The 14,055-nt window shown below is 39.7% G+C and overlaps 1 protein-coding gene across 1 annotated transcript in view; it reads right to left on the bottom strand.

Moving 5' to 3' along the window:
- The window catches only part of TNIP3 (TNFAIP3 interacting protein 3), a 57,685-nt gene that overhangs the window by 27,632 nt on the left and 15,998 nt on the right, over nucleotides 1-14,055 (bottom strand). The window contains exons 3-6 of the mRNA XM_079307274.1: nucleotides 8,246-8,378; nucleotides 2,371-2,457; nucleotides 801-890; nucleotides 152-217 (exon numbers count right to left, since the gene is read on the bottom strand). Coding sequence (XP_079163400.1) covers nucleotides 152-217; nucleotides 801-890; nucleotides 2,371-2,457; nucleotides 8,246-8,378 — 376 coding nt within the window. The remainder of the gene's footprint in view (nucleotides 1-151; nucleotides 218-800; nucleotides 891-2,370; nucleotides 2,458-8,245; nucleotides 8,379-14,055) is intronic.

Here is a 14,055-nt window from a genome sequence, read left to right as displayed (position 1 = left end):
ATTGGCTTCACTTTTATATGATGAAGCGTTTTCAATGTGAGCTCAAGACAAAGTAAGATATTTACCAAGGCTATGGCTGGCTGGTATTTAAACACACACAACTGTCAGCAGGTGGCACACATATTGCAACAGAAGCTGTCAGCATTGTTACCTGCTTTTCATAAAGCTGTTTCATACTTCTAAATTGATGATCCCATTGCTTGTTCACCTCCAGAAGCTGTAATTACCAGGAAGGCACAGTAAATAACCCTTATTTCAACATTTTCAGTAAATCAAAAACAGACTGGCATTCTAATCCTCTGTCAGTGAATGTTCCCAACCTCCTCATCATCTGGGCAATTCATTTATTCCAGAAGAAGCAAGTTTAAGGTTTGGCAAGCCTTGCAGCCCATCTGCCAGTGCTTTGGTATTTTGGCTAAAGCACATGAACATTCAGGAAGCAGCACTCAGCAAACATGCAAATATACAATAAGCTACAGGTGGATCATTTGCAACACTGCACAAATCCTAAGATGCAACTACTACAAGGCCAAGGACTTTGCTGCTAGTTTGCTACAAGTTACATGAACAAATTTCCAATTAGGTGGTCTTGGGCTTCAAACAAATGAATGGAAGACTTCTACTGGTTGGAATAGTATTGGGTGCAAACCCTGCTTGCTGTTCCTTGGCCATTAGCAATAGTGGTCATTAATAAGATTTGCCCTTTGTACTAAATAAAGTACAATAATAAATCTGCCCTTCCAGATTCATAGGCATGGTACAATCAGTCACCATGTGGCTAAGGGTATATTTAGGATTACCTCTCGTCTCTGTCTTTCCAGTGTGAGGATCTGTTGCTCCAGAGAATTGGATGATAAAGGCTTCTTTTTGCTCAGTAATGTGTGCCTTGACTGGAGAAAAGGAATGTAAAAATATTAACATTTCTTTTTAAGATTCTCATGTAAAGCTCCCATCCACCCTGACAGGTGCACATAAACAAAGAGAAACAAACATTTTCTTACATCAAATTTGTATGTAAATACCTTCACACCTGCTGATAGCTGATTCTGGAGTGTACATCTGCTTTACACCCACTCAGGCTCTGTTTTAATTGAACCATTATGCAAATAGTCACTGAAATAACCAAAATTGTATCTATTTGTACCATCTGAGACATACCACACAAAACAGGATTTTAATTATCTTGGAGATGACAATACAAACAAGGAGTATATGCCACAAAAGTTAAGCATGACCTGGAGTGGGTATGAGTAACTCCCCTCATTTACAAGAGCTAGAATAATTAGTTAATTGCCCCTGGTAAGTGCTTGCAGGCCCAAGGTGATAAACTTTAGCACAACGGGCTCAAAACAAGCAACACACAAAACAAATAGGCTATTTGGAGAAATTTAGAATATCAGTCTGTAACTGTTCTATTATTTTGAAGTGTGGAGTTTCAGCCATGCAGGACAGCAGCAGATAGATGCTCATTTATATAATGGCAGTGTTGTATATCATAATTTCCAGGAAGTTTCTATGGATTGTCATCAAAACAAACATGTGATCTACAGAGAACTGTCCTGGAAAAAAAAGAGACAGCCTCATAAAAATAGAACATACTCTGTTCAGATACATACTCAGGGATTTTTGTTTCCCTTCCTAAGTTCTCAACCAATATAAGAAAAACAAGAATAATAGTGTGAGACCTCTTCTGAGGTCTGGAATAAATTTTCTGTAGATAGATAATTTAATGCTGAATACCAGTGAAGATTAAAGGACAGTTTTGCTGTGTCTTTTCAAAGGCAAAAATCCCAACCACATATTTGCCCCATGGCCAGTCCTGCTGAACTCTGATGTGGGGCCCTTGACTTCCAAGCCAGAAAACACTTAATCCCTCTTGTAGTTCACAGACATGTTTAATTTAGAGTATCTGAAGCAATACCTGGCAGCTAATGGAGTTATTCCCATGCTGAATTGCTTTCAGCATTTGGGCCTTAGGCATATATTGAAGAGTATGTTTAAGAATAGTGATAAGGTGAATAGGACAGCTCACAAATCTAACAACTACACATACACTTGGCACCAACTAGCCCAAATAGTGCTCACAGAACTTGTGGGGTCACTCAAATGAACCACTTTGCACCCTTTGTGCAACTACTGGAGGAAAAAAAAAAAAAAACCCCAAAAAAAAACATTAGGAAAGCTCTTCTTTCTAAGAATGCCATCTGCAAAAATATTTCTAACATTTCCTTCCACTCTTACATATTTCATCATTCAGAAAAATCTATTAGAACACAAAGAGCAGCCCATAATTGTTAATCTACAAAGTGACCTGCACCAGCTCCTGTTAACCAGAAAACATTTCAGAGAACAACCAACACAGTCACTTACTTCCAATGGTTCTTCTGGAGCTTCCATGTCACTCCCACCTTGCCAGGTGCATCCAAAACAGCCTGGAGTGTTTCCTTCACTCTGGGTCTTTGGAGGAAGAAGAGCAATGAAACAGATTTTATGTTGGCTAAAGGAGCAGGAGAATTACATTCAGACCCAGAAGATCCAGGAGTGCTGCCTGTGGAAGCAGCCAAGGTCCAGAAAGAAGTGGTGGAATTCTGATTTTAACCTTTTCCTCCTTCCTGGCTGGGGCTTCCCAGAATGGATGAAGCACAATGCCTGTGACTAATGTGCCAGGCAAGGCAGCTCTCTGCTTTGTGTGCATGGAAATCACAATTGCCTGGCCAGTTCCCCCCAGAGAGGAAGTTGCATTTGTAAGGGAAGGAAGGGTATTTGCTCTTTCAGTAAATAAGAGGACAGGCTTTTCTATCCCTGCTTCCAGTTATATAAAAGGATTTCAGTAATTACAACAATTATTGACACTGAGAATGAACTACCAGAACAGAAAAATGAGTGAGTCATGCTTCTAAAGGAGCAATAGCAAAGTCTGTTAACAGCCACAGGGAAGAGCACCCCCATACAAAAACCCCAAGATGTTTAGGGGAAAACCAAAATTGGAAAACTGTTTTGTTTCCCCAAAGAAAAGCTGCACAATGATGAACAATGACAGATGTTTTATTTGCACTTCTACCCCTTGCTTTACCTGGGCATGGATCCAGCTTCAAGCTACTCAAGAGCTTGGGTGCTCAGAGGTACCCAGCACTCCAAACATGGGCCTGTCTCCCATTTGGAGGAAGATGTTAACTTTAACCAAGTTAAACTCACAGAAAAGATTAACAAAGAAAAGGCTTCCACAGCCTTCCTATACAAAGTCAGAATGAAACAGTAAAGTGTTCTCGTCTTCAGTCTTGCAATTGTGAATAATAATGGATTTCAGAGGAAAGCATGAAAGAAAAATCCTGTTCCTTATTGTGGAAATATCTTTGGGTCGATAGCTTTTGCAGTGACAACAGAGTTGCTTATTTTATTTTCAAGGAATGAAATGAAAGCTAGCCTGTGAAATTTGACATAAAATAATAGAAACCCTTCCTTCAATTTCCAACAATGGATTTAGACAAAGTAAAGCAATCCTGTGAAATGCTGGAGTTTTGCAGCCACGTTCCAGATCTCTGGTTCACAATGTGCGACTAAGAAACTCCTCTTTTACAAGATACAAACCACAATTTGGAAGAAAGCTACTATTCTATAATATTTGCATATGAAATATGTCCTGTTACCCTGAGGTTCTTTTCCATTTTTCTCCTGGTTTATGGAGCAGCTGGAAAGCTTGTGGTGCATCAAGAGAAAAACTAAAATAAAAAGGTTATTTTAATGAAGACATTTCAGATTCTACATAGAAGTCATCCTAAAATTAGAAGTCATCAAAAATTAGAAGAATTTCATCTGTACCTCTATCAAAACCAGACATGAGTAAAGATGAAGACTATAAACTGGTGCAGAAAAGCACCAACACTGGGAATTTGATTAATAAAAATACAATCACAAACCTCCCACAGTGCACATCTGCTCTTGAGGGAGATGCCTGGCCCTACCCCACTCCCACTCTCACCAGTCTCATCCCCACTCCAGCAGCACCTTCACTTTTGGGGAAGGCTCAGGTTGAACAGCTGCATTTTCTGATCTGGCCTACAAGGCAAAGCAGCCCCAGTTTTTGGTTTCCTCACCAGAGCACACTGGGGTGTGGTGAGTGAGGCACTGAGTGGTCCCCACAGTGAGGACAGAAGAGCAAACCCAGAGCACAGCCCCACTCATGAACCACAGCTCCCACTTGAAAGATATTAATGCTCAATTTACTTTGAAGAGAGGATGAGGCTGAGACCTTGGGTGATACTCTAATTTATATCACAGTAGTTTACTGGAGAGCTGAAGTAATTTCCTAGAAAGCTACTTGGACAATAGGACACCAAGTTCTTTGTTAATGATTTCTTCATGGCTGCAGTAATGACGACTTAAAGTGAATGATTTTACATAAAATTGGACAGACTAGAACTAAGACTAAAGTACTTTTCAGTGCCTGTCTCATCCAACTTAGCATTCATAGGCATAACTGTTTGCCACATAAAAACAGATTGGAGAGAGAAGAGTATGTCTGAAATTATGAATAGAAGAAATGCCAATGAATAGGGAACAAAAAGTCAAGCCCTTCAGAGGTATTCTGGTGGTATTCTTTCTGCAAAAACTGGGAGGTTGAAAAAAAATCACTACCTGTCTCTGTAAGAACAGTTAATAGCACCAAAAGGAAAGAGAAGGAGATGACAACATTCATTTTCATTGATATCACAGTGATAAAGATAAATTTGTTCACATTTACTGCTATCAAGAAAAACTTAGTTGTACAACAGCACTCCAGAAACCTGAGATATACAGAAATCCTTGAAAGAAGGACACTGAGACCTATCATGTTTCAGATTTCCACAAATGTTTTCAAGCATTTATACTAGATTTGAAGCTATTGAACAAAACACACAGCTTAAAATTGCTTGGAAAACTCCAGTTGAAAACCAGACCATAAATGTAGCCACAAACCTAAAAATCTGCCAGGTATGGAAAAAGCTGCCCAGGAAGTAAATTGGAGGATTTGTTGCCCCTCACACTCCTTAAGTTAACTCTCAAGTGGCATCTTACAACAACTTAGATGCCTCTTAATAATTTCTATCTTATTTCCATGATACTCTGCAATTTCTATTAGTAGAAGATTTGAGATTGTTGTTTTGTTTTCTTTTAATGTCTGTTTAATGTCCTGTTTAAAAACAAGAAATATTTTAGTTTGCATTCTAGGACAACCTGAGCTTCCTGAGCATAAAGGCCTTTTGAGCATCTTTGGGAAATTTGCAGTGGGAGAAAATCAGAGCCTTGGAGCTGTGGTCAGCCCTGAATCCTCTCACAAGCCTCGGCAGCACAAGATGATAAAAGTTCTCATTTTCAGAGTGCTGGATCTTAATTCTGGGAACAACTTGCATCACAGTGCTACAAAATATAACTCATAAATTCAGATAATGAAAACTATTTTTCACTTCTGAAAAATCTTGGTCTGTTCAGTAACTGCAGTGAAACCAAGAATCATCAAAAGGCCTGATGCAAGCAAATGTGAGGCTTTCCTTGACAGTAACAAAAGCATCCAAATGACCAAGACATTTTTTTCCCTGGCTGATCATGCATCTGCTGTGAGGTTTATTGGGGATTTTATCTTATTTTAATTTAATGTTCAGTTGCAGACTTGTAGAAGCTAGATTAACTCTGCAATTACTTTAATTAAAATTTGGTAGCTTTTTGGGGAGCCTTTACTTTGCTTATTTTTCAGCTGAGCCTTGTTTTTTGGCTTTATTGCTGAAGCTGTTATGCCAGCAGTGACTGCCAGAATATCCATTTTCCCATTCTGAGGCATGTGGTAAAATTGCAAAAATTGAGAGATTTTAGCTGAAGAATGAAATTGGCTCTTAAACCAGAAGAATCTGCCTCTTCCTGCTTCAACCTGGCTCCCATGTCTCAACAGAGAGGTGAGCTAGAAAGGGATTTCTCCTTCAGTAAGTTTGCCAGCCTCAGCCTTTTGTGGTGCTCAGTTACATGCTCCCTCTAACAGAAAAATAGGTGTAGATGCAAATTTGTGTCTTAATATGTGAGAACCAGATAAAATTAGAGCAAGATAAGGTTTTAGAGTAAATAAAAATATTTGAGCACAGGCTCCTGCATCAGGATTTCCTTTATTCACTCACCTTAAGGGCATGGCCTCCCATGTACCTGAGCATTTGCAAACTCAGGCCTGTTAATGGAAAACCAAGTTTCATGTGAAAGTAATTGGATGACATTTGTAAATCTAAAAAATGAAAATGTATTCCCTTTCCTAGAATGGAGAATGCAGCATCAGGACAAGCTGCAACTGAAGGAATCATAGACTGAAGGATATGCTGAGAAATTAATTCTGCAGATCTGTATTTTCTCTCTCTCAAATATTTGCTTTAAACCACACTAATATCACAAAATGTTATGGGAAAAAATCCTGGGAAAAAAGAGGAATTTGTTTACAGACATTTACAGATTTGCCTTGAAAGCAATTGAAGGTCAGATGGAAATGCCATTCTGCCGAGTGCAATTTGTACTCTTCACTCCAGAAAAAAAGTTACAGAATGAAAATGACCTGCTGGCTCTGACAAATAACTTCCTGATGAAAGACTAACAGTGTAGGGAAAGGTACACTTTTGTTTCATTATTAACTTTTTCTTAATTCTTAAACATATAATTTTAAGTCAAAGTGAGCATAATTTCACAAATGGATATTTTCTGGCGTGGGTTTTTTTAAATTATTATTTCATAATCTTAATGAAGTACTAGGTGTTAGAAAGTATGATGTCCTTTCCCAAAACACACAATCCAAGACAGGTACTCCTTACACTGAGGTTGTTGAAGCTCATCAGAACTGTCAAGTTCTCACTCACTTGAAGCCCAGCTCAATAACCAGCCAAGTGAAAAGATGCATGACTTTAAAGTATGAATAAAAAATAGTCTGTGTCTAGTGCAGAAATATCATGGAGTGTCCCTCTCTAAAAAAATCACACACATATATATTTTACAGCAAGAAGTCCTATAAGTGCAAAGAGCATAAAAGCACCACAGATTAAACGGTGCCATGGTCTCTTGAGTGAAGCACTGCAGCACCCTCAGAAAGTGTCCAGGTGAGCACATCTGTTCTCTTTCTTCCCCATATCTCCCAAATCCTTTCCTAAGTCTCCTTCTACTGGAGAGAGGCTGGAACTCGGTGTTTCTATGGATTTCCATCTGTAATTTCAAAAGTAGATTCTGCACTGACTTCTGCTTCACCACGCTGATTTCTCCCCTGCCTCCGGGAATTCCCCATCCCTCCCTGTGGCTTCTCTCTCACCGTTTCTAATCCCGCTGCTCTGACCCTGCGGTGTCTCCCTAGGCAGGGCTCAGCTTCATGCCCCGAGGTCATGAGTCATTCTGGAGATGGCGGTTTGCATGTGAAAGGAGCTGTGTGTAATTTCGGATTTCGTAGAAGAGTCATCTCCCTTTTACCTCCTCATTAATTTCCTGCATCGTGCCTCGGGGTGCAGCCTTCAGTTTTCCTTTCCCCATCCCGTGCTGGAGTCACACAGGAGGAGCGTCATGCCTTGCAGGTGGATCATTCATGGTTTAATCACTCCTCTCCTCCACACCCCTCCCTCCTCCTGTTCCCAGTTTGTGGAAAACGGGCAAATTCCTTCTATTCTGGCTATTTTAAGGGAGAGGAGTGAAACTGAGAGGGAAACCCAGAACACGTTTCTGTCAGGCTTGTTAACCACTGCATCACTGCAGGCAAAGAACCGCCTTAGCAGGTGGCTTCTGATTTTCTGTTTGCAATACCACAGAAATGTGGGTTTGAATCATCACCATTTTCCTCCTCCTCTCTTCCTATTCACCTAAAAGCTTTTTTGACACTTCCACAGGTCTTTGTGTCCCACACCTCTGCTCATTCCCAGTTAAATCAGGATTTCCAAATGCATCAAAAATGACAGTGCTTTGGGAGTTACACAGTTCCAAGGATCTGCATTATCCAAAAGGCACATCTGGCTACAGGGTTTGACACTTAGGATAACAATCAGCGGGTTTAGCTGACCTTTTATAGCACTATAAAATGTACCTCCTCAGTCACTCTTCCTCATACCAGGAAGTAGCTATATCAGGGGAAAAAAAATGTGTAGCAAGTTTATTGCATCATTTCAGAAATCCTAAAGTTTCATGCATAGTCAAGCCCTGCATAGAACATCCTCTGAATGTTCTTTCCTGGCACATAAACATTGCAAAAGCACACTGTGATTACCTTAAAGGAACACGAAGTTCTCTGAGAGCTCAGCCTCTCTTGGGCAAGAGGTTTGGGGTCCTCACACATCTCCAAAGTGCTGCTCTTCCCTATCAGATTCCTTATTTCAACATCCAGCTCTTTACTTTCACACCTGCTTAGGAAGAAAAAGGAATATTAAACTTTACACCAGAACTTGAGGCTTTGTTCTGAATTTAAGAGCTGGTCCTGCACCAGGCTCCTGCTCCCTCCCCTCCTGGTAAAACAAGCAGAGAGCACCAGGACAGTGACACACAATCTCTAATGCTTTGTAGCAGAAATTAATTTAAAATACTTACACCAGAAGCTTTTATGAATTGTACCACTTTTCACCTACAAAATCCAAATTAACCCTTTTGGGGATTATATGAAGTCTGCCACGTGCCCTCAACCTCATCCACTCACAGTTTTAAGAGTTTTAAATTCAACTTCAGCAAAAATGCAATCAGAATAGTTGAAAGGTTTAGAACTGCAAAACTAGGTGCTCAGTTCACAAAGTCTTTCAATGGCACATTTTGCTTTTTCTATCACTTTGTGGCAGAAACCTGGCATACATTTTCAATTTTTTTTTCCTTAAAGGTTCCTTATAAAAACATTAATATCTTGTTAAAAAATTGGTCTGTTAAGAACATTAAAAATTCTATTTTTTAAGTGGGAAAATTTTTTTCTTTCAGTCTCTCTGCTAAGGAGATACAAGCTAAGGGCTCGTTCCAAATTCACAGAACAATCTTACAACTAGGGCTGATTCATGTGATACAGTGTAATGGTGGAATGTGACTTCCAGATAATTAACTGAGATATAATTAACACAAATCCCCTAAATCTCCCAGATCAACCCAAATTATCAAGAAAGATTCATCTGTTTTGCAAGCTTAGATTTCATCATCTAACCAACTTAAACCAATTCTAAATATAAGTAATGCATGACCAGAATGCAAACTACAAGGCTTAAAAATATCACCAACCTGTTATAGCAAGATTACTTCTTAATTTAAGCAGAAAATACAAAATTCTTTATTTGAACCACCAAAAAACTGAAAGCTGTAGGAGTTTATCAATTATACTTCCTTAAGTTTAGACAGGCAATCCTCCAGGATTGCACCACAGGTTCTGAGGAAACTCCTAAAGCAAAATTGATAAAATTATCCAATAAACAAAACAATCTATCTTAATCATAAGAGTAAATAAGTGTGGTGAATTTCATGCTGATAGCATAGAATGATTCATTTAATGCTGTATATGTAAAAAACAAATGTATTTTCACTAAGCATAGATACAAAATCATTTCCAAGAGGAAATAAAATACCAACAGTGGCAAATAAGGGCTTGTAAAATTCTAGAGTTTTGTTTTTTGGGTTTTTTTAACTTGGTAGTTAGATAACCTGTACTTTCATGGCCATGAAGATTAAAAAAAAGACCTTCTAAGGCATATTTTCATGAGCTCCAGGGTGGTGCAGAAGGCTGCAGCTGCTCTGAGGGCTGGTGGCACTGGCTCAGCTGTGTGTGGGTGGCAGGTGAGCCCCAGCAGCAGCATGGGCAGCACGTGGCAGCTCAAGGAGAAAACTGCAGGAGGAAAGCAACCAAACTTGCAAAAGAAATCCAGCCCTTCTCTGTCTGGCCAAATGTTGCAAAATCCTGGATAAGCCAGAGCAAGTGGTACTTTTTCTAAGCAATTCTGTGCTGAGGTTCCTGGAGCTCAGGCAGCAGCCAGAGCAAGCACTCTGCACTCTCAAGTGCACTTCCCAGGAAAACAGCACCTCCAGCCCATTTGGACTCCAGCTCCTGATGCTGAGATAGCTCTGTGGAACAGAGGTGCACACACCCTGTGCAGAGCCTTGGCTGCTTCTGAGGCTGTTCAGAAGAACTGAAAAGCCACAGCACGGAAGCAGCCACTCGCTGCTGCCAGCACAACCTACTCCCCCAGCTTGGGTCAAGTAGCCAGTGCTTCAAAATGTTTTTAAGCCAAATAAAGCAGCTCAGGCTAAGAAAAAAATACTCAGAATAAAGGAGAAATGCTTAGATGCAGCCCTGGGGACAGTAAAAGATGAGCAGCAATCTGGCAGGAGTGCAGCACCAAATGCTTAGGCAGGCTGCACTCAGCTCTGCTGCTGGTTCAGCCACAGCAAGTGGAGATGTGTGACCACAACCTCCTGAGGTCAGAGCATGAACCAAGCTGAGAAATACCCCATAAACATGGGGGTTGGCTCTTAACATCTTTTCTCAGCCAGGAAGTGTTAATTCCTCCTCTCCCCACAGTTTGATGTTGCTGTAAATGACATTCACCTCTGGCTGCTCCTACCTTTGCCTCTCTCCATTCTTCTTTCTGGACTTACCTGGGCAAGACCAAGACCCAGCTGTGCCTGGGTGAAAGAAAGAGAACTGCAAAAGGCTCAGATCTCTACAAACCAGTTTCTGCTCTGTAACATCCACGTGTTTGACTATTATCATGAAAGTCAGAAAGTTACTTCATTTTTAGACTGAGAAACTATTACTGCAACTATCTGCATTTTATTATCAGCCACGTTGATAATCAGAAGGATACATTTGTGGTGAGCTAGAACATTAATCATAGCTGATGTGTAGATCTGATTTAGAATCTGGACTTTCAGAGCACAGAGATGCTCTGAGTGCCTGAATACATCAAGGCACTCGTGATTAGGAGCTACCCCAGACCAAGACAAGCTGACTACCAGAGCTTCCCCCAGAGAGCTCTAGAGGGCACACAGCATTCAGACTCTGCACTGAACAGCTTTCAAAACTGCTGTTGATTTCCTGAAGTTCTCAGGTACAGACCCTGCACCATTAAAATTTTTCAGAAAATATTAAAAAGCATTTTTTCTGTGGTCATACAAGACAAAGTATAACCCTTCTAGGTGCTAAAGCTTTCTAAAGTATACAAAGATATAAAAACTACTCTAGCAAGTTGAGATTGCTGCAGGAGACAATAAAATATTAGAATGCTAACTCTCCTTTGCATACTTTGAGTTAGTTGCAAAATTTGCTTCTTTTTTTTAATTAAGATATTTTACATGGAAGCAGAAGGTACAAATGCAGTGAAGGAAGCTGGCCTCCCAACACAAGTTTTAGCAGCTTGTAGGGAAAGAAGAGGACCCAACTTTATTCACAGTTTCCATGTCATATCTGAAAAGCCATGTCCTCCAAGACTAAAAGATTAGGCATGTTCCCTTTGGTTTTCAAGTTTTTACATCCATGCAGAACTTAACTGTGCACTCCATTAAAGGTGTTTTCATTTCTCCCACGTATTTAACTTGCTGCCTTTAAAATGGTTTTCACTTTATGCACCATGGTACATTTTGCACCACTTCAGTTTCTAGGCTCCACTGGTCTATTTATAATTATTGGTATTACTTTTAATAGTATAATGCTCTAAATAATAATGATCATATGTTTAAAAACTGTTGCATATTTTTGACAGCAATTCTCTTGTTAAGCTGAGAGCCAGAACACGATCAAACCCATACTTTGGGTTGAGCAGCATAGATTGAAGGCTGAGAAATACAAGTTTCTCAAATAAGAAGGTACAAGCTCCCTAAGTTTCACAGTTTTGCATCTCTTGGCTTTCCCTGTTTTTCACTGGCATTGTTCCTTACTCATAGCAGTTACATGGCAACAATGGACATACCTACAAGATATCCCAAGGCATTTATTGCACAATATTAATACCTAAACCATATAATTCTATTTTAAATATTAATTTCAAGGCTGGTGTGTCAGGGTCATTCTCTTGTGGTGGTGAAAGCACAAATACACACCATAAACAATTGTGAAAAAAGGCTTTAAGCCAGGATTTACAGCCAGACGCCAACACCATGGAGTCATATTTTGATGGGAAATGAATTCCAGAGTTTAATGGCAAAACATGTGCTTCATCCCCTTGGGTGGGCACTTGGGATGTAGGATTCTTGCTTGGCTAAGCCTAGAGAGTAAATTCATGGAAAGAAAGAAAGAAAGAAAACTCTGGATTTGAATTACAGAGAATGAACTAATGAGATAAATTAAAAATGTGGCAAATTCCAAGTGAAATTGTTTCAGCTAATATTTTGGCTGCTTATGATAATAGACTTCATTTCAGAAAAAAAGGCCTGTAGAATAAGGGGGAGAATCAGACTCAATTGCAGAATATTTGATCTAACTTATACTAGAAACAGACCTAATTTAGGAATAAAAATAGGGATGTAATTCTTTAAAATAACAGTTTATCTGTAGAACGAGCCTATTCCCATATATTCCATTTAATTTGGCTCCCTTTTAATTCCATTTTGTAGAATTCTTGGATTTTTTTTCATGCAAATGCATTGGGGTTTTATATTATAATCTTCTATATATATAATCTATATTATAATCTTCTTCTAAGACTAAATAATAGCAAAAGAATTTCCAGTCCAATAAGCAATATGAAGAATAAAATTTTGCCAAAAAAGACAAAAAGACTTTTGTTACTGAAAAAAAATTTTGCAGCCCTGTGAGTTTTTAGAAGTTGAGCAGACTCTGAGCTGATAGAGAATAGTTAAAAAGTGGTGCAGCTCCCTAAGGACCAGTAGTGCTATTCCAGTGCTCAACACTCCACTAAAAGTTTAGGCTTGGGAATTTGAGCCAGAACTTTTGAAATTGAGCTCCACTCGTTCTGTGTTCCACCTCACATGTACCACCATAAAAAATAGTTTATTGGGCATAAAGCATACTGTGCTGGGACAAACACAAAAAGAACACCTGCCTTTGATGATTATGAGTAGATACTTAAAAAGAGAGTTTAAGGGGGAAAAAAAAAGGCAACACATTATTTCAGATTGTTCCTAACTTAATGTTTTAACCTGAGTTTCACTCTCAAAAATGTACCCAGTATTTTAAAAGCATAGCTGGAAAGCCAGCCAAGCATCAGCTGAGATCTACCTGGCAGAACTATGCTGTCTTCAGAATGAGATGTCCCACAGCTCAGTGTGGGATTAGGAATAATCTCACCCCAGTGCCAAGAAGAGAGCTCCATAAGGTGTATGATAGGGGTTAAAACATGCACTGTGACCATAACAGAGAAACCACTTAAAACTTTCCCTCAAATCTGATGTAGCCAAAACATCTGCCTCTCACCCCATAAACGTCCCTACACTTCTGTTCCCTTTACGACAAAGAATGGGCCTTTTAAGGCACATTTAATAGCCAGCAGCTGTTGGGCTGTCAAATGCCACATCTGGAGAAGCTGTGCGCTGTTAATGTGAGCAGAAACAATTATTCCCTAATACTTTTGCTTAATTTTAAGAATTACACAAATGACAACAAAAGGGAGGCATGCTCTTAATGGAAACACATCTGGTTTTCTCTAAAAACTAGCCAAAAAAAAAAAAAAGGGTGGGGGGCCCCCAGTGATTAAGTGAAGCTGCACCTATAATCCATCCCAGCTCAGTGAGGACAGCTACTGGTACACAGGCACTCAGTGTCTCTCAGTGTTTGACTGCTCCCCTCAGGAAATTTGCAACATGCAAGAAGACCATGGCTGTTGGTTTGCATTAAATGATGTTGCTTATCACATGATGCTGTTGCCTCCATACCTGGATATTCCTGTCCCTTGGGAAGTTCCCATGCTGCTGCCTCATTCCTATACAGTTTGTACATCAGGAAAAGAGCATCATCCCCCTTCCACTTGAATCTTCTACTTAATTATACTACCAAGACATTGGCTGTCTTCCTGATGGACAGCATTTGGGCTGTGTTCAAACCTCAGGGAAGCCAATTAAATTATTTCCATCAACTTCCTCAGGCTTCAAATGGGCTGTGAA

This window comes from Erithacus rubecula (assembly GCF_903797595.1).
Source record: "Erithacus rubecula genome assembly, chromosome: 5".
Lineage (NCBI taxonomy): Eukaryota > Metazoa > Chordata > Aves > Passeriformes > Muscicapidae > Erithacus > Erithacus rubecula.
Note: the sequence above shows the minus strand (reverse complement) of the source record. Positions and strands in the feature narration are given on the sequence as shown.